Source organism: Trichosurus vulpecula, chromosome 7, assembly GCF_011100635.1.
Source record: "Trichosurus vulpecula isolate mTriVul1 chromosome 7, mTriVul1.pri, whole genome shotgun sequence".
In the NCBI taxonomy this organism is placed as follows: Eukaryota; Metazoa; Chordata; class Mammalia; order Diprotodontia; family Phalangeridae; genus Trichosurus; species Trichosurus vulpecula.
The window spans coordinates 97,795,055-97,816,506 of record NC_050579.1 but is presented as its reverse complement, the minus strand read 5'-3'; the positions used below and the strand labels follow the sequence as shown (position 1 = coordinate 97,816,506).

At 39.6% G+C, this 21,452-nt stretch overlaps 1 protein-coding gene across 3 annotated transcripts in view; it reads left to right on the top strand.

Annotated features, from left to right (window-relative positions):
* Positions 1-1,031: 1,031 nt before the first annotated feature.
* ZDHHC14 (zinc finger DHHC-type palmitoyltransferase 14) overlaps positions 1,032-21,452 on the top strand; it is a 321,372-nt gene continuing 300,951 nt past the window's right edge. For all 3 annotated transcript variants that reach the window (XM_036768474.1, XM_036768473.1, XM_036768472.1), the window contains exon 1: positions 1,032-2,340. In XM_036768474.1, the coding sequence (XP_036624369.1) occupies positions 2,096-2,340 (245 nt within the window). In that variant the 5' untranslated portion in view covers positions 1,032-2,095. The remainder of the gene's footprint in view (positions 2,341-21,452) is intronic.

Here is a 21,452-nt window from a genome sequence, read left to right as displayed (position 1 = left end):
AAGGAACAAAGACTGAGGTCTAATACTGGGGAATGAGGGGTAGAACAAGGAGGAGAGCATGGCATAGATAGAGCTAGTGATCACATAGAATCTATTATTTTGGGAGGGAAAAACAGAAGCCACTCCATTTCGCCTCCCCCCTTCCCCTCGCTTCCCCCCTCCCTCGTTCTCTGTGCTTGGAGAAAAGAGCCTGGAGTCTTTAGTGGCCTGAGAGAGGAGTGGGAGAGGCTAGTCTAGTACAGACCTCTCCCTATAGAACCGGCTTCCTCGGTGAAAGAAAGAGGAAGCGAGCTTCTCCTGCTTTTCCCTCTGCGATTCCGAGCACTGACTATTTCTTTAATCGTCCCAATTCCCGGTCTCCCTTAGTGTATGGACGCCTCCCCCGTCTCAGATGAGGAACATGGGAGCTATATGTCCGTAAATCTCTTGGTAACTGGGGTGGGGGCTCCAGGAAACAGCCTGGAGTATGACGGGTGAAGGGACTGGTTTTCTCCCCATTCCCCTGTAAGTCAAAAGAACGAGCTGAGTCTCTCGGTTGGCTTTTTTGTTTTTTAATTTTTTTTGGTCCGGTGGCAGCTGCTGTCTGGAAGAAGAGGCTTCCCAGCAGGGAGGCGGACAGAAGTCTTTGCGTGTGTGTTGGGAGTGCAAGCTGCCTCGGAGGCGGCCGCCTAGCGCAGCTTGCTAGGGGTGTGACCTTTGCTTCTCCCGGGGGCGACGCGAGCTGAGGACCCCCGCAGCTGCGCTTCAGTACCACGCTCAGCCCTGGAGCAAGGAACAGGCGAGTTTGCTAGACCCTGAACACAGAGGGAGTCCTGAAGCGATGGGGTGCAGCATGGGCATGCTGAGACCGGAGGAGCAGAGCTCTAGCCCAGAGCAGGAGGGTTGCCCCATCTGAGGGGCTTAACCCCAGAGAAGGAGGAGAAAGAGGAGGAGCCCGGGGGTGCAAAAGCAACCACTCCCGCCCCACAAACGCTTACACCCATCGCCCACACCGGGGCCGAGAGGAGGCGAGGAGGCGGAAAATCTCTGAAGTGCCGGCCGGGGCTCCTTGCAGCAGTCGCTGGGGAGAGCATTTGCAAACAAGTGTCTGTCGCGTTCTACCCGAGGCCCACCCCCGCTGGCGTCCCTTCCTCACTCTGGGGCAGGGTTTTATGGGGCAAGCGGAAGACGTTCAGCTACTTGCCACACAATCCGCGAGTAGCCGCTGCCGAGATCTTGTCCTCCTGCTCCTCCTAGTCCCATAATCCCAGCTCCGCCACGGCGGCGCTGGGTGTGAAGAAGTCCGCTTTACAAACAGCTGGGAGGATTGGGGGCTTTCAGCTGGACTAGTGCCTGGGCATTCAAAAGGATCTATACCGACAAAAGCAACGTGGTTTTGTTTTGGATTTTGGTCTTGCTTCCCTCCCCCACCCCCGGGAAGCTTCGGGGGTGGCTCAGGCTACCTCCCGTTTTCCATCTCTTTCTCTCCGGGGAAGAGCTGCCGCCTGGAGAATGGATTATAATAAACCTGGCGAAGGGGAGAGGAGCAGCTAGCTCGTGAAGCTCTCTGCGCGCCCACAGCCGCTGCCTCTACAGTCGAGTTCAGAGCCCGCCACCCTAGACATCCCCCAGCAGGGGTCATCTGGAAGAGGGATTAGAAATCAACTACCAGGGCAGTGAGAGGGACGCGGAGAGGAGAGCGAGTGCACTGTGGTGTGGTGTGGACACTACGTGTGTGTGTATGTTTGTGTATGTTTGTGTGTTGGTGTATGTGAGCGTGGATGTTTTGTGTGTGGTGGAGGGTGTCATTTTTCCTTCATTGGGCTTAATTTCATGACCCCTTCAACACGTGATAGAGTTGATTAATAATAGTGGAGTGGTGGGGAGCTCCTTCCCTGAGGAACCTTTCTACTATGACAGCCTTGGTCTCCAAAGGGTTAACTTGGTCTACTTGGCAAAGTTATCCCTGGAACGGTAACCTATTTGGGGAGTTTTAATTTCAGCTTGTGCTGGTGGCCAAGGGGTTCTAGAGAGTGGGGTTATCTCAGTAAAGTGGTTTGTGCTTTTTGGGGGGGCCGGGTGGGGAGTTTGACCCCCCCATTGTCTACCCTCTTTGATGACTCCTGGAGGCGGTGGGCCCATGAAAGACTGCGAGTACAGTCAGATCAGCACTCACAGCTCCTCTCCCATGGAGTCTCCCCATAAGAAAAAGAAAATCCCAGCCAGGAGGAAATGGGAGGTTTTCCCAGGAAGAAACAAATTCTTTTGTAATGGGAGGATCATGATGGCTCGGCAGACGGGAGTCTTCTACCTGACCCTTGTCCTCATCTTGGTCACTAGCGGACTCTTCTTCGCATTCGAGTAAGTGGACCATGCAAACCTATTCTCCCTCTCTGGCCCATGCTTCTCACTCCTCTCACCCTACCTCTTTTATTTACTTTCGTTTTCGAGAAGCTGTAGCTACTGTATATGTTATATAACCAATCTCGGTGGGAATTTTTTAGGTATGTTTTTGGATCCACAGAAATAATGCTCTCCTGTGGCAGGTTTCTGAGAACAGAGGGAGAGAGTGCAATGGGTACACACTTGGGTTAACTCCCTGTGGCTTTACTGTTCTCAGGATGAACAAGGATGGAGAGCTACTGGTAACTGACCCTTTACTTTTTTTAAGTTCTAGGAACCGGCCAACTATAAAAGTATTTAAAATTCACTGATAGGTGAATTGGGGCATTTTGTAGCACTCTCTAAGCACCAAATCTTCTGTGCTCTCCAAGAGATAATGGGAGATTTTGCTATTTCAGGTATATAACTGCAACCAACTCAGTATGCATGTAGATGATTTTAGTTTTAATATTTGTTAAATGATTTTGACTAACAGTTTATTCACTACTGTTTGTGTCTAAAATATTTCTAAACAGTTGCCTCTTCACTGATCAGTAGGTTTCAGAAACAAATCATCTTCAGGAACAGGTGATTATGGAGACTTCAGGCCTATCAATAAGGATGAAACTGAAGGGGAAACTTTTTATTCTAGAAACAGCCTGGCTGGACTTTGTGATTTGGTCTGGGAACAGAATGCATATGCTTTGCTTACTATTTTCAGGAAAACCAGGTTGGGCCAATTGCAACTCTGCCCTTGTGCCACCTTACAGAAGGTCTTCTAATTTATTAATAGGTATTAGGTAAAACAGTTTAACCATACTCCAGAACTATATGGTTATTATGGAGTCCAGTAATATGAGGATAGGTTCTTAAATTGAGTCAGAGATGATGGCCAATTTGTGGTTACAGTGTATCTATCCATATGCATGTGTGTAAACAGAGATATAGATAGATTTTCTTTTAGCCTCAGCAGCTGAGCTACCATGCAGGCATGATGGTACTGTTTCAGTAAGCACAGATTCTCAGTTGGATCAGATTAATTAAATCAACAATGTTTACTTTGGGCCCTGATAAGTAGAATGGCTTTGTCCCTTGTGTTTGCTTTACTAACTGTTGTCTAGAGTGCAAATGAATGATCTCTCGACACAGTAGTAACCTTCATGTAGAGACATCTAAATTATTGAGGTAAAATAATTTGTGTTTGAAAATTCTGCTAAGCTAATTCTTTTTAAAGTAATGCAGTTAGGATAGACTACCACTACCACCCCTTCAATTTTTTTTTCCTACCTACTCCCTCTACCTACCTCCATCTTCAAAACAATAAAAAGTTCTAATTTAAATGAGTTTTTCAAGTGTTTCCTTAGAGTTTATTAATTAGAACAATGGTATCTTTTTGAGAATAAGTAGTAGGAATGCTGTGGAGAACTGGTGGCATGTCTGGAAGAGGCCATATAACAACTTAATAGAACCAAAGGCCAAGGAGCTGTTCAGTTGTGATTCTGCTACTACCTTGCTAAACTTGGAGTAGTTATTTGTTCTTTAAAAAAAAAAAGCAACAACAACCTGTGAAAAAGGGAACCACACACAGGGAATTTTATGAAAACTACTGGGTGCTTTGAATTTAAGTTCTAAGGACAGCAGCACATGGAAAGTAGAGATCCTCCATAATTCCACGGAAAAGTCAGCTATTTGATAGATGGTCTATGAGACAGAGTTCATTGTACTAATAACTTCTGTGTGAAATTTGTCAGAAAGATCACCTGTGTTTAAGACCACACATCAACAGATCTGTTTCCTGTAGGTTCATGGGAAAATGGACATGAGCTAATCTTTGTTTCGGTTCATCCATCTTTCTGACCATTCCAAGCATATAGATGTGTTAATGTGGTCACAAAGACCATATTGCTGAGTTTTGTTCGTGAGCACATTTGATATAAAATAATAAATATTTCATGTCATGTATACTAAAAATCCTACTATATGATTAGGGAGTCCCTAAGTTATTACTTACCAGTTTTTATTTTGCCCTCTTAAGCACAACATCTAATGAAGCTGCTGTAGATTCGTTTTCATTTCTTGACATATTTCCTCATACTGCAGGGTGTGTTTTTTTTTTCTAAGTAAAGAGTTCCCCATAGTCCTCACTAGCAGGTTGTTAGGGCTCTTGCTCTGCGTCAGCATTGTGTTAACTGGTGGGTATAGAAATAAAAGCGTGTGTTGGGATTTTATTACCTACTATTTGCAGTAACATTTTAATACCAGCTATGTGTCTGTTAGGTTATGTAGCTTTGAAATTCAAGGAGCCAAGTCACTCATCCTCGAAATAATGGTACAGTTGAGACGTGTTACTTTTGAAAAATACATAAGTTATTGGATTCAGATGGTCCATGGAAATTTGATTTTTTTTTCATTAAGAACATATACTTCCATATTCACATATAACCTCCACTAATTGCTAATGGCATAGTGAAATAAATTAACTTTGGCCAAATCAAATTCATAGGACCTGGAAGAACCAATTAATGGTGCAATGGAAGTGAAATATAGCAGTTATCTACAAGAATGTCCATACTACAGATCAAAAGATGGTGAGGGTACCTATATTTCACACCTAGATATCTTTAGCATTAATAGAATTCTACTGTGCAACATTAGACTCTGCCTGGCTTTAGCTATAGGAATAGAGATACCAAATTTTTAAAAATGAGAAAACCAGAATTTATAGCCACTCCACAAATTATTCTGTATCAAACTTCTTTTTTGATCACTTCCTATTGCTACTTCTACTAACCTCTAAATCTTAAAACTGTTCAGTCAGGTTTGATAGAGAGATTCATTATTACCCAGCAAATAGTTCTGACAGTGAACTTCAGAAAGGACTTCTTGAAAACTGATAGCTTTTTTCATTACCGTTACTTAGTATCATGAGTTAAGTATGCAAGAGCAGTCAGAATACTAGGTAAAACTAAAGAAATCACAGGTTGAATGAATGGAAAAGCATTTATTAAGCACTTGCCAGTAACTGGGCTAAATTTTGTGGATATAATTAAAAAATCTATAGTCCCAGCTCTCAAGGAGCTTAGGCTTAGAGGTGGGAGGAACCTGAAAGATAATCTACTACTCTTCACCTCTTTTTAATTTTACTGGAGGAAATGGGAGGTCAGGAATAGTGAAGTGATTTACCCAAGGTCACCTGGCTAGTAAGGGAAAGACCCAAGATTCAAACCAAAGCTTTCTGATCTGTGAAATACACACTGTCTAAGGCTACATGTTCTCTTCCCAGAGGAAGGGTTTTTGTACAGGTCTTAAGAGCATAACTATATCAACTCATTCATGCTACCAATGGTACCAGGAAACAGTGACTGTAGTTCTACTATCACTGAAAGAATAGGATTATTTACAGATATGATGGAGACACTTCAATCATTTTCTAGGACACCCTACCTCCACACAGAAAAAGACTTAGGAGGCCTTTTAAAAAGGCAATAATAAGAATCTCACCTCCATTTTTTAGATTTGATAATGTATTCCTGTGCTCCTTCAAGGAGGGAAGGGCTGTTTATATGTCTCTCCCCCTCCCCCTCCAAACAAAACAAGACATATGGAGTGCTGATGAGATGTGACAGGATGTCAGAGATATAATCATAAGTATCTTTAAAAGGACATCAGAGAAAGCTGATTGTGTGGCCTGTCAGAGCATCTCACTGCTTCCCATTACTGGTAAGAACCTCCAGACAATCTCTGCAGCATAGTCAATCATATACTCTCAGAACTGCAATTTGGAAAGAACAGTGGACATTATCTTTGTAGAGTCATGAAAAAAGAAAATATATTAGAAACAATTTTGAGTCAGTGTTAATACAGTAATAGATGCACTTATGATACCTCCCCTCCCCTGCAACTGCCAATGCCCCACCCTTGCAATGATCTTGCATTTACATAATATAGATTTTATATATAAATATATTTATGTGAGTGTATGTACATGTTGTTTCCTCAATTGATAATTAACTTCTCGGGGCCAGACATTGTTTTATTTTTATCTTTTTTTTTTCATTCTAACCACTACACTGTGACTGGCACAGAATAGGCACTTAATAAATGCTTGTCTATTGATTCACATTAATGAGAAAAATCACAACAATGATGTATTTCAGAAGTAATTTAACTTGTGGTTCACTTTCCTTCCTTATGAAGAATAGCTATAAGATATAGAAATCATATTCTTATGAAATCTATTGTCTTAGAAAATAAAAATGATTTAAATATTTTTCTAATTCTTTTAAATGCCTACATTTTTAATTTAGTAGATAGTATCTACCCACCTACATAGATGGGGAAAATGAGGCAGAAATGGTGGTTGATTTCCCTAAAGTTATTCAACAAGCCAGTACTGAAGCTGGGAAAGGACATATTTCTCATTTCTCTTGAAACTAGGTCTAGGGATCTCTTAATTTTACTTCTTTTTTTAAACTGAGTGTTTTGAAAATATGAAGTACCTTGTGGTGTGTTATGTGTCTGTGTGCGTGTGTGTATTTGTGTACACACATATGTTATATGATAACCAACAACTAGGATAGTTTCCCATCCTTCATTTTCTTGGCTTTGAACTCTTTACTTCTTCCAAATAAAACTCTTCTGATATTATTGACCATCAAAGTTTTATTTCTTTCTCTGTTAGCTGGCTAGGGTGGTGTTAGGTAATTATTTTTAGGCCATGTCTGCATAAACATCAAAACTCTTTATGCAGCATAAGGATGGATATAATTGTAGACAGTCATTTCTGTATAGCAGAATTATCATCTTCTGCCAAGAAAGTTTTGATTATAGGTTTTGTGGAAACTAGTCTATTCCACTGCAGTGGAAAATAATTGTCAAGAAAAGATACTTGTAATCATTGGAGATGTATAACTAACCTGGTTACTTACAGTAGTTTTAAAATAAGAACTTAAATGAAACATTAGTTTGGTTCAGATTTGGTTTAGAGGGTTCTCTTCATAAGTTTGGGGAAGTATGTAGTCTTGGTTCCAGTTCAAAACTCTCTTTTCTATGATTTCATGCATTTTTTTTCAGGTCAAATTCTTTTTGAATCGGATGTTCTTCTATTTTCCCACTTCCTTCTTCATCTTTTCTTGCTTTCCTCCACTCTCTTCCTGTGAGGAAATACCTTTTATTTGTTCTGGGATTTTTGTCATCACTTTATAGGACTGACTTGGCAGGACATTTGTTTCTTGCACACTAATTTAGTAGCTACCATCAAACGGTGGCTTGTTATAGACAGAATGGCTAGTCTTCCATTAGAGGCTGAGAAAGACAATTTAGCATGTGATTGGAGTAAATAATTCTTTCCTACAAAAACAAACACTGCAGTTAACTGTTACATTTTGTTGTCTTAATAATTTCTAAGGACTAATTTTAGACAAATAATAGACTAGCACTTAGTAGGGATAGGAACCGGACCTGTGATTTCATTGGTATATGGAGCCCTTAGATGATGAAATTTCCTCTACTCATGCAAGTCAACACTTTTCCTGTAATTTATAGTTCCAGAGGGTTGACTAGAGTGAGGAGAGGTAAAGGGATTTGCTGAGGGTCACACAATCAGCATGTGTCAGGTGTGAGACTTGAACCAGGTCTTCCTGGGTCTGAGGCCAGCTTTCTGTCCACTACTTCCTTGTTGCTTCTTACATGTAGTCTCTTCCTTAGTAAACACTTGTTGATTGATGCACTGTTTACAACAAAATTTAAGGAAATACAAAAATCTAAGTACATTGAGGCACTGCGCACACTCCTAAATATTCATTTGGAATTAGTATATGTCACCCTGTTTTTCCCTACTCTGCTATTAAAAATAAACATTTAACTCTTATTCTTAGACTATTTTGGACCACATCCAAAGTTCCTCAGGTGTCTTTTTTTTTCCAGCTAGTAGAGTCTTAGAATTTGAAGGGTCATCTTTTCCAACTTCACATCTAATTAAGGAATCCTCTCTACTATAACGGAAAGGTGGTTTGTTATCTATCCTCTGCTTAAATACAATCTTTCTCAACATGTTTACAGTTAAGGCCCTTCTTCTGATAGCTAGCTTTCATGGTTTAGATTTTCTCAGCCTTGTTAACCACCCAAGAGCTCAGTGATTGGGCAGACTATAGCTACCTCTTTTCAAGATCAGAAACTAAAAACAATATCATGAGTAGGTATGTATTATATTTCCCTATGTCTTCCCTGAGATTGTATTTTTCTAAGCAAGAAAATGTTTTTCTTTTGCCAGACTGGTTCCTGCCTCCATTTCCCTGCTGTATAAATTTGGTATAACAATTAATTTGAAATTATCATGCAATTTGGTGCAGTGGATAGAGCACTGGGTGTGGAATCAGGAAGACCGGAATTTCAGTTTGGCCTCAGACACTGAGCAGGTCACTTGACTTCTGTTTGCCTCACTTGCCTCAATTGTAGGTCCAATTCCTATCCCTACGAAGTGCTAGGCTATTATTTGTCTATAATTGATCCTTGGAAATTATTAAGACAACAAAATGTAACAATTAACTGTAAATTGTAAAATGGGGTAGTAATAGCATCTACCTTTCAGGGTTATTGTAGGACCAAATGAGATAATATTTGTAAAGTGTTTAGCACAGTTCCTGGCACATAGTAGGCACTCTGTAAATGCTGCTGCTAATACTACTACTACTACTACTACTACTACTACCACCACCACCACCACCACCACCACTAGTACTACTACTACTACAACTACTACTACTACTACTCTGTAGCTTGCCTAGCAATTTTATAACGAGGCATCTGCTAGAGATTTTGATAAAACTATTTTTAATTCTTAAAGCTTATTCCCTTTCTCTGCACTGTTTTCTGCCCCCCCCCCCCAGTCAAACATTTTAAAGCAGATATGAACAGAACAAAAATTTAGTTGTTTTCTTCACATCCTCCAACTGGGTTTTAAAAGATGCTAAGTTAAATTCCTTTGAGAAGTATTTGTCAAAGTATGTAAAAATGGTTTATGGATGGGAAATATGTATAATTATACAACATACAACAAGCTGTCTTATGGATAAATGCTACACTCTGGGTCTTGTTTTATCTTAAGACAAATCTAAATTGGCAAAATTATGCCATTTTAAGTGAAAGTCACTTGGAAGGGAATTTAAGCCGATACACTACCCTTTAGTATTTAGGTACTTCTCACAAAATGCAAATTAATTTTAAATTTTGATTAATATGATCTGAAGTTCTTTTGGGGGGCATTACTCTTCTTCACAGATGGAATATCCTCTTTAGCTATAAAGTAAATGGAATGAAGAGATGGCCACAGAGAGCTACATTTTATTATTGGGCCACTGACTTTTTAAACGCAATGTCCTCTCACTTCTCATACCTAATTTTATGAGACATTCTGAATCATTTACTTCTTTCTAAAGCCTTCTCCTCCTTTTGCTTACATGAGATCATGTGATTCTCCTTTTCCTTTGTTGTGTTCTTTTTCCTCTTGCATCATATCATGAGACCAGATTCAAGGCTCTTTAGAAATCATTGAGTTCAACCCCTTCATTTTATAGATGAGGAAGTGGAAGCTAAGTAACCCCAAGGTTACTTAGGTCCATATGTAACAGCTCTATACTACACAGACACAGACACACAGGTTTAACTTTTAGTGTTCTTAAGGCTTGGTTTTATTCCTCTCTTCTTCTCCTTTCATTCTTGTTTTTCTTTGAATTAGAATTATCAGGGTTTCCCCTACTACTTGTCATTTCAAATTCTCTAGCTCATTTTACCCATCCCCAATCTTTTTTTTTAAAGTTACTAGTTACCTGACTGAAGTTTCCCTCACCTGAATACCCCCACTGACCCCTGAAATGTAACTTGATGATTTCTCCCAAATAGGCATTTCTTATCTCCCCCTCACTCTCAAAAATGTGTTTGTTCTAGTTGCCACAACTATATTTTCAGAATTATTTTAAAATTCACCCTCCTCTTTACATGTACTCAGTAGCCAAATTTTATTCTGCAATAATTCATGAATATTCATCTGTTATTCAAAAATATTTGAGCACCTACTATGTATAGTTTTTTAGAATTTGTTGTTTCTCTTTTCCTGTTGCACCTTGTTGTTCTCCACTTTGCCCCTCTACCTAACACCTTCCTTCTGGGATTACCTCCTATTTACCCGGTACATGCATATTGGTTCTCATGGTTGTCTCCCTCCATCAGAAGGTGAGCTCTGTAAGGGCAGAGAGAAGTTCTTTTGCCTCTCCTTGTATCCCCAGGCCTTAGTACAGAGTCGGGCATATAGTAAGAACTTAATAAACACTTGTTGGTTGACTGTGAAGTCAGTGACTTCAGGCCCTCATCCTTTTAAGTCTGAATCACCTGCAGCCTCATAACTTGTCTCTCTTTCTATATTCTTTCCCTGTTCTGTGGTCCACACCCTACCAGAATAATTTTTCTCAAACACTGTACTTGTCACATCTATAGCAATAACCTTCAATTTTAAAGTGTCTAATATGTATGAATCAGAGGGAGTCCTAAAGCTTAGTCAGCATGTTTTTTTTTAAATAGAGTAAGAATATTATATCTTCTGCCTCTTTGATTTTTCTTATGGTCCAGTCATGCTGTTTTAATGCTGTTCTTCTGCCCTGACTACTATTTCTTCATTTGATGCCTGTCTGAGGTGTGGGCTTCCGAAAATTAGTACTTACTGACTGAGTAATATTCAGAGCTTGAAGGGCCCTCATTGGCTGTTGTATGACATTCCTTTACCTTTTTTCCTTAGTTGAAAAAATTATTTATTAAAGTAATTTTTATTCCTTTGTGAGAGGGCTGAGGTCATCCTTAGTTAGGGAGCAATGGGACTAGGCCTTCATGTTCCGGTATTTTTGAAGCCTCAGGCCTTTGATGTGGGAGCTCTTCATCATAGAGTCACAGGAAAGATAGACTTGTAGCAATAAAATCAAAGGTCCATTTAAAAAAAAATGACACAAATGCTTTGGGACAGGGTGGCCTTCCCAGCTTCATCTGGGGAATAAATCAGTTAGTCATCAAACATTTATTAAGCTCCCACTATATGCCAGGCACTCTGCTACGTGTTGAAGATTGCACAGAAATGAGTCAGACCCTGTCTTCAAGACAGAGGGAGGGGTGGGGTGGGAGAATGATACAATATGTTCAAATATAAGTAAATACAAGATATAAACAAATAATTAAATGATTTGTTGTTCAGTCATTTCAGTTGTGTCTCTCTCTTTGTGATCCCATTTGGGGTTTTCTTGGCAAAGGTACTGGCATGGTTTACCATTTCCTTCTCCAGCTCATTTTACAGATGAGGAAACCGAGGTAAATGGGGTCACACAGCTAGTAAGTATCTGAGGCCAGATTTGAACTCAGGAAGATGAGTTTTCCTGATTACAGGTGTAGCACTCTATCCACCTAGCTGCCCTAATTAAATGATGGGGCCTTGATAGTTGGAAGAATCAGGAAATGCCTCTTGAAGGAAATAGCTCACAGGGAGCTGGGGGTTCCAATCAGTCAATCAGTAGGCATTTATTAAATCTCTACTCAGTGAAAGGCTCAGTGCTAGGTGTTGGGGAAAGAGCTATGAAGAATGAGATAATCCCTACTCTTAAGGAGTTACATTTTAATAGGGGAGATAAGAAGTATACATATCTACGTATATGTAGATAGATATATAGATATATCTATGTGTGCAGATAGCTATAGATCAATCTATCCAGATCCATCCATCCATCCATCTATCCATCTATCCAATGTATCCATCTAATTTATAGACTAAATCCAAACAAATATAAAACAGCTAAGGAGAGAAGGCCTAAGCAGTGGAGAGGATCAGGAAAAGTTTCTTGTAAAAGGTGGGACTTGAGCTAAATCTTGGAAGAAGAGAGAGATTCTATGAGTTGAGCAGGATGAGGAAGGCCTGAGTTCCAGACATTGGGAACAGTCAATGCCAAGGCATAGAGATACCAGAAGCAGAGAGCTGTGTATGATGGTCAGAGAGAGGGACAGCTTGGCTGTATCAGAATGTGAAAGGAAGAGAAATGGCCAAAGAAATCGGAAAGTTAGGTTGGGGCCAAGTTGTGTAGGGCTTTGAAAGCTAAATAGACGAGTTTATGTTTGATCTTAGAGGCAACAGGAAACCACTGGAGTTGACTGAGTTAGGGGAGTGATATGGTCAGATCTGCACTTAAGGAAAACTACTGTGATGTATGTAAGGATGATAGACTGAAGAGAGAGGAGACTTGAGGTAGGGAGAGCAATTAGGAGGCTGTTGCTATCATCTAGGTGATGAAGGCTCCAACTAAGATGGTGACTATGTGAGAAGAGGAAAGAAATAGCATTTGAGAGAGATGGAGTAGAAAAATGGTGAGATTTGGCATCTAATTAGCTACAGGGAACTAGGCAGAATGAGGAAGTGAGGATGATGCTGGGATTATTTCAGAGGTAAGGAGGGGGACCATTCCATGGGATACTATCCATACAAAGGTGGGAGATGAAATGTTGTGAATAAGGGGAAAGTAACATGTAATCAGCCTAGAGAGATAGGCTGGAGATGGATTGTAATGAGCTCTAAATGCCTAAGAGGAAGAGTATATGTGTATGCGTGCGTGTGTGTGTGTGTGTGTGTGTGTGTGTGTGTGTGTGTGTATATATTTCATCCTAAAGCAACTGGGAACCACTGAAACTTTTTGAGTAGGGAGGGGGATGTGGTCAGACTTGTACTTTAGAAATACTACCAGTCTAGCAGCTATGTGAAAGATGGATTGGAAAGGGGAAGGGCTGAATGCATGAAGGCCAATTAAGAGTATATTATGTAATAGTCTCAGCGAGAGAAGATGAGGGTCTGAAATAGGGTGATTATTGTCATGAGAAGAGTGATAGGCATGGATGTGAGATGTTTAAGAGGTAGAATTGACAAGGCTTGAGCTGAGAATGAACCTGGATGCCTGGAAGAATGGTGGTGCTCTTGTCAGAAATAGAAATGGGAAAAGGAGAAGCAGGGGTAGATTTAGAGCTGAGGATTGGAGGACTAGATTTTGGAGTCTTCATGGAGATGATCATTAAATTTATGATGATATGTCCGAGAGAGACACACACAGAGAGAGAGAGAGAGAGAGAGAGAGAGAGAGAGAGAGAGAGAGAGTGTATATAGAGAAAGAAGTAGTACAGACATCCACATGGAGTGGAAACAGTGGAACATGAATGCTGATCCCACATAGGAGAGGGAGAAAGAATACCATGGCAGATAGGTCACTAAAACCCAAGGAGAGAGGATTCAGAAGCAGGGGTTGGTTAATAGTGTCACAAACTGGATAAAGGTCAAGAAGGATGAGGACAGAGAAAGGACCCCTGAATTTAGCAATAAATCAGCATTGGTGCCCTTGGAGAGAGCAGTGTGAATTAAATGGTATGTATGGAAACCCAGATTGCAGAGGGTTGATAGGTGAGTGGGAGGTGAGAAAGTAGAGAAAACAAGTGTAGACAGCTTTTTCTAGGAGTTTGGCTGTGAAAAGGAGCAAGCGAAAAGAGATTGTATCCTATTTCCAAGCGCTAGTCATGCTACACTGAAATCTTTTCTCCCTAATGCAGTTTAGAATTACCATAGCATGTAATTTAAAGCAAACGGTTTACTACATGTAGAGATCTTTTATTCCAACCTTCTTTTCCTACTCAAGATTTATGACAGTCAATCTAGATGAGAGCCTGCTATATTTTATGTTGATGCATGTTATTTAAATTTTGTATGTACTCCAGTGTCAGCAACAGTGCTTTGTATACAGTAAGCACATAATAAATGTTCAATAAATGATTGACTAAATGAATGACTATCTAGTGGTTGCGCCATGAGCTTGTCTAATAAACATTTGATAAGTGAGTGATCGAATCATCTGTATGGTATACAAAAACAATGGGTTAGCCAAAAGGAAGACACCTTTGTTTTGATGTTGATTGTGTATTTTGACTCAATGTTCTGTGGTCTCACATAGAAAAGAGGGGTAATAAAGGTTTGTTTGAAATCTGCATTCCAACTGGAGATTTTGATTTGTGATGGCTTCTGAGTCACTGATAGCTGGCTTCCTGTCCTGTCTACTGAGTTTCCCTGAAATGTGGAGTGAAGTAATTCATGACCTCAAACCTCAAGTTAAGTTGTGACTTTTGAGTGGTCTCAGAGATTTGTGCAATTTAAAACAGTTCCTCTTCTTAGAATGACACTTCTTTTGACCTGTAAAAGCTAATAATTTCCCATATGGACATTACTGGGTAGCAGATATTGCCCATAAAAGCTTTTGTGCCCTGTGCAGCTCTATACAAATTTAAGGCATGGTCATTATTAAGGTGACAATCATCATTATGACAGTTTAAGACATAAGTCACAAGCATGTTAAATTTTGCAATCTTATACTGTCTGTTTTACTATATAGACAGGGAGAGGAATTATTGCCTTAGATTGTCTCTTGTGGCCACGGAATTGACACAAATTCAATTCCTCTTTCAGATGATAGCCATCCTAATTAAATTCTAGAACGATCCTCCAATAAAAGAGGTTCTTAAGCTCTTTTGTGGCATGGCCCCCTTTGGCAATCTGATGAAACCTACTCAGAATAATGTTTTTAAATGCATAAAATAAAGATGATTACAAAGGAGATCAATTATATTGAAATACAGTCATCAAAATATTAAAAACAGAAGTTCATGGACTCAAGGTTGAGCCCTTGCTCTCTCTACATTCAGTTAGTACTAGTCTATTTAGGATAATATGACAATATTTGTTCTTCCATCAGTCACAAGCAATTATGCTGTAGGTGAAAAAGATGTGCTTTCTGTTGACCAGTGCTGAATGACATTATGTAATCTGCCCTCAGCCATCATAACATTATGATATGGCGAACACAAGAATGCAGTTGGTTTTGGTTGTGTTGGCACAATGGACCATGAAAACCTTCAAGCCAGTGAGTAGTTTTGGGAGCTTTGGTGCTGAAGGCAACCGTGTGTGCTTCCCAGACCCCAGATGACCCAAAAGCTACTCACTGTTTGTTTGCTCAGTTATCCCATTCCTGAGATGAAGTGTACACCAAGTTCTCATTTAATCCACATCCTCTTCTAGCCAGGAAGCAATTCAAATTGTATTCTTTATTAAGACCAAAAAACTGGGAGTTGGAATGGTAAAAATGCCAAAAGGCAGGCTCCCTTTGCTGAACTCTCCAGCCACAGAATTTTCTAAACAGAAAAGCCGAATGGTTCACCATAAAAATGTCATGCCATTGAAAATTAAGATAAGACACTCCTCCAGGCTGAGGAGGATAAGAAGTTGTTTTTAAGGAAGTTTCATGCATTTGTTCCATGGCTGGGAGGTGACCCCACTTGATGGCTTCTCCCTAACATGGAACGTCAACTAAACAGAAATGGTTCGTGAGAAAATACAGTCAGTCAATCAATAAGCATTTATTAAGCGCTTACTACATGCAGGCACTCTGATAAGGGGATGATAGGGATATGAAGAATGGTGAAACAGTCCCTACCATTGAGGGGCTTATGTTCTAATGGGAGAAACAAGATACAAACAACTATGTTGAACCAAGATATATACAGAGTTACTAGCCTCCTAAGGAAACAGGAAAAGCCTTCTTGTAGAAAGTGGGATTTTAACTTAGATTCGAAGGAAGCTAGGGAAATCAGGATTCAGGGAAAAGTATTTCAGGCATGAGAGTCAGCCAGTAAAATGCCTGGAGTCTGGCAATGAAGCATCTTGTACAAGGAACATCAAGGAGACCAGTGCAGTGGCGCTGGATGTGGAAGTATATGGAGGAGAATAAATTGTAAGAAAATTGGAAAGAGAGAAGAGGATAGGGTTATGTGGGATTTTAAAAGCCGCACCAGAGATTTTATAAATGAAGTGCCCCTTTTCCCTCTTATTCCCTTTCTTGCTAATATGTAGATCCTTCCTCATTTTTCTGCGTTCCATTTGGTGGTGGTGGCAGAGCTAAGAATTTGGATGTGTTGTGCTAGACCCTATGAGATCTCATTGCTGTTCAGGAGACCTCAAGAGTCCATGGAGAATCTACACACACTACAGAACTCTACAATTTCCCCGCAATCATCTGGCCAGTTTCTTTTAAACAAATTGCACGTCTTTTAGGCAACCACATAGATTTTCCTTGCTCCAGTAAATTTGAGATTTGAGTTTTGTTTGGCTTCATTGTGTTTTCCAGAGTGGAATAATGTGAGTAGTTACAGATACTCTAGAATGGGAGTAGTTAACATTTTTTTTTTTAATATCATGGGCTCCTTTCGCTGTCCAGTAAAGCCTAGGGACCCTTCTAAGAGTAATGTTTTTTTTTTAAGAGTAATGTTTTTAAATGCATAAAATAAAATACATTTGATTACAAAGGAAACCAATTGTATTGAAATGCAGTTAGGAAAAATTTGTTAAAAAACAAATCCACACTCTAGATTTAGAAACTCCAATTGAGAAATTAGTTTGAAGAAATATTCTTTATCTTGAGCCAAAAAGAATAATGAAACTATTTCATCTGGATATAATAGTTCATTGTAACTTGTATAGCTGTAAAGATTTATCCCTTTCATCTGGAATGTAGGCCTTGCCATTGTAATGTATTATTTAAAGATATGGTATATTTTCCATTCACAGAAATTAATTCTATCTGAATAATAGCTTTTTAAAAATTTAACAAATGATATTGCTGTTTGCAATCAATGTGAGGAAATATGATATAGGAGGAGGAGCATTGAACTTGGAGATGAAAGAATTGGAGTAGTAGCTCCAATGCTGGATATTGAGCCAGGAAGACCTGGATTCAAATCCTGCCTCTGATACCAACCAACTATATAACTTTGGATGTCACTTAACTGTTCTAATTTCAGTTTCTTCCTTTCTAAAAGGAGGGAGTTGCCTTCAGTGACCCCTAAGGTCACTTCCTTCTCTAGATTTGTGATCCAATGATCCTATGCCTAGCATTTGAATCCCACCTCCGATATTCATGGGGTGACCTAGGTCAACTTATTTAATGTCTTTGACCTTCAGTTTCTTCATCTGTACAGTAGGTATAATAATAACTCTTGTCTCAATGAGTTATTATGAGGAACAAATTAAATAATATATATGAAGCGCTCTGTCAATCACTACATGAATGTCAGTTATTATTATTAAGCCTTGGATTCAAGACTGGGCTCTGACCTAGTAGGCTTATGAACATAGACTAGCCACTTAAATTTTCTGAACCTCAATTCCCTCATCTATAAAAATAATTATAATGGTTTTTCCACAGGGTAGTTGTGAGGAAACCTTTGCAAATTTTAAAGCATCTTATACATATAAGTTATTTTAATTATTATAGTCTCCATTGACCAACATAGGTGCAAAGAGTGAATTCCTAGACTCTGCTGACTTTGCAAAGCTCTGCCTCACTTCAATTCAAGAGCAAGCCGAGACATCACCCTAATGACATCATTGGTCCTCTTTCAAAATGAAGGACCAACAACAACACAGTGCAGGGCAGATGTGGAAAACATCTGGTTGCTTTGGTCAATGTAGACTGCCAATCTGGATAACTCAGGTATCAGAGTAATTTTTGAGAATTGAATTGGCTGTTTTTGTAGGATTTAGAACTGGAAGGGGCCTTAGAGATTATCTAGTCCAGGGGTGGGGAACCTGTGGCCTCGAGGCCACAGGTGGCCCTCTAGGTCTTTAAGTGTGGCCCTTTGACTGAAGTCTGCACTTGAGGACCTAGAGGGCTACATATGGCCTCAAGGCCACAGCTTCCCCACCCCTGGAACCAATCCACTCATTTTACTGATGAGAAAACTTGGATTCAGAAAGGTCAATGGTTTGCACAGTGGCACTCAAGCTAGTAAATAGCAGGCTAGGCATTTGAGGTCAAGTCCCCTGATTTCAAATTTGCATTATTTTCACAATTACCTGCTACCTCTACTGATCATAATAGCCAGCTTTTCCTATAGATCTCTAATGTTTTCTTTACATAATTTGAGGTGACTTTATTATGCACAGCTGATCTTTGATCCTGGCTTTTTTGAAATGAAACAAAAAAAGCCGGGTTGGTAAAATTCACATATCCTGTAAATATCACACATCCTCTGGCTTCCATTCCTGCATGCCATCCTAGTTTTTCTTTATCCATGTCAGATTCTTCTTTTTCCTAAAATGAGCATTTCTGTATCTCCTTCCCACCTCCCAACCTTCTCTCAATGTTCTCTTCCTAACATTTGTTTGGAATTATTTTTTAGGAAGTTAGAAGTATTTTGGTTGATCTCTACTTTGTGATCCCACAAAGCATGTCATTCCAGTAATGTGATTTTCTATTTCCACTTATCTGAAATGCAAACTTTTCTCTTAGACTACAACCCCAAACTGGGAAGAAGTAAAAAAATCTTCGGTAGAGCCACAAGAGTTGTTTGAAGTCTTGTCACTTAAACCATGTGTTTTATTCTATAGAAGAAACCTCCCATTTCTTCCTCAGAGCCAGTAGACTCTTCCTTAATACACAGTTTAACAAACTTTCTTATCACGTTTCCTAGCATACAGTAGATTATTAGCAATGGAAGCAGTCGGCCTGTTAGAGCCTGGTAGAATGATAGGAGTGACAAATGGTGGTTGACTGGAAAAGATGGGTCAGAAAATCAAAAAGTATCTATAGAACTACACTGTATATCATGGTCCATTTTGAAAATATAATATTTATGATGATGTTTGGGGTCATGAAGAAACTGGCAAATTCTCTTCTGTAGCCTCTATTTTAAGGAGACAAGGGAGTTGATGTGGTTTAGAAATTTTTTAAGAATCAAAAATGGTTAAATTAAAAAAACCCAGCCTCAGCACTTGAATGAGTAGCCTTCTGTTATGTAGGAAATTCACTCATATTGAGGACTTCATTCAGGAATGAGGTCATATAAGGAAGGTGTTACGTTACTATAGAAAGTCTCTTCTTACTCTTCTCATTTTCCCTCTTTCCTCACCTTGTGTGTATGTGTTTTAGCTTATGCTTAGTTTAAGATAAATTTGTGTGTGGAATCTAAAGCCAAAGGTGTGGTAAAAGTTTTGCTAATTCATTTATGGGGAGCCAGCACAAAATGTTTCCTGGGCCCTCAAATAAATTCTGTGCCTTAAGGTGCATGGATATGTGCATTTCAGCCCAGCCAAGCGGAGTAAATAGTGTGTTAATAATAATTGGAAGATGCAACCACTTTCTTCTAATGCACTTAAATCACTTCTCTTATATTATGCTGCTTGTTTCCCCAAGGTCCTTATTAAGAAGCTAGAAAATCGATAGTGGTCGTACAGTTTACTATGATGAAACTTGAGGAACAGGAAAGTTGAAATGAGATAATGAAGAAGGAAGGTCTCAAGTACAGGTCTCTTGGCTTTTAGTCCTAAGTACACTTCATTTATAGATATAAGTTCTATAAACTATGAGCTCTCACACTTTTTCATTCCTCTGGGTTTTGATGACAGTTCCATCAGATCGCTTTCATCATCTCCCTATTCGCCTTCAGACTCTTCACCAAAAGATCAAAAGGGTCACGTTTTTCTTTCCATTGAGAAGGAGCTAGTGATGGTCAAGTGGTATCTTTCCTTTTCTTTAGAAGTAACAGTATTTTGAAGCCCCTACTTTGGGCTTATTATGATGATTCCCCATTCACATACTCATATTGATTTCTTCACACCCTCTTCTTTTCTTGATTTGAAAAAAAACAAGAGGGAGGACAGGACTAGGGACATACACTTGTAATCTTAACTACTTAGATGCTGGATCTCTTGAACTCAGGAGTTCCGAGCTAAAGTGGGCCATGCTGATTGGGCTGTGCTGCTTGGGTGTCTGGGCTAAATTCAGTATTAATATAATAAAGGAAAAGGCTCCAGGATGTCTAAGGATGGACCAACTGGCCCATATTTGAAACAGACCAAGTCAAGAGCTCTTTGGCCAATCAGTAATAGCTAATAGCTAGCATTTATATAATAATAGGATCAGGCAGTAAATAACCCCCGCACTCCTAGCCTGGGTAAGATGGAGAGATCCAATTTTTTTAACAAGAAAAAAACCAAAATCTACATAAAAATAAATTATTGTATCCCAAACATATGTCCCTACAGGAAAAAAATGGTCAGTGTGCATGCCCAATTCCATGGGAAATAGTCCAATACCCCTCCACTACATAAATAATAATGGACTTATTTTATATCCGCACGGAGATAGAAAATGTTTTATATGTAATCTCACTTGATACAACAACTATGTGTTGTATAGTATATACTGACAGTATTATTATCCCCATGTCAGATAATAGGACTATAGGGCATAGGGGTGTTAAGTAACTTGCTGGAAGTCGCATATCTAGTAAGTGGTAAAGAATCAGAACAGAGGAATCAAAACCCTGCAAAACAGAGTGCTGAGCCTGGACTCAGGAAGACTCCTCTTCCTGAGTTCAAATCTGGCCTCAGACTACTATTACTAGCAGTGTAACCCTGGGTAAGTCACTTAACCCTGTTTGCCTCAGTTTCCTCATCTATAAAATGAGCTGGAGAAGGAAATGGCAAACCATGCCAGTATCTTTGCCAAGAAAACCCCAGGAACAGTCAAACATGACTGAAAAATGAGCAACAGCAAAGACAGAGGATTCAAACCCAGGTATTTTGACTCAAAGTCCAATGTATTCATTGCACAATGATGCTTCCCACAGGTAATACTGGGGGACAAAGTGATGAGGCAAAAGAACAGAAGAATCAGGGTCTAGGAAAAGAGGTAGTGATTTGTGTGAGGAGCTATTTGCTTATAAGTGGTATTGTGATCACTTCCTAGTGCTTTGAATTACCCTCAAGACTCAACTTAATTAAAATCTTCCCTGTGAAGTCTTTGCTGATTCTCCCCAGCTGTTAGTACTCTCCCTTCCAAAACTGCTTTGTGATCATTTTGTGTATATTGTGCACACGCTTTTGTTGTTTAGTTGTTTCAGTAGTGTCTGATTCTTTGTGACCCCATTTAGTGTTTTCTTGGCAAAGATGCTGGAGTGGTTTGCCATTTCTTTCTCCA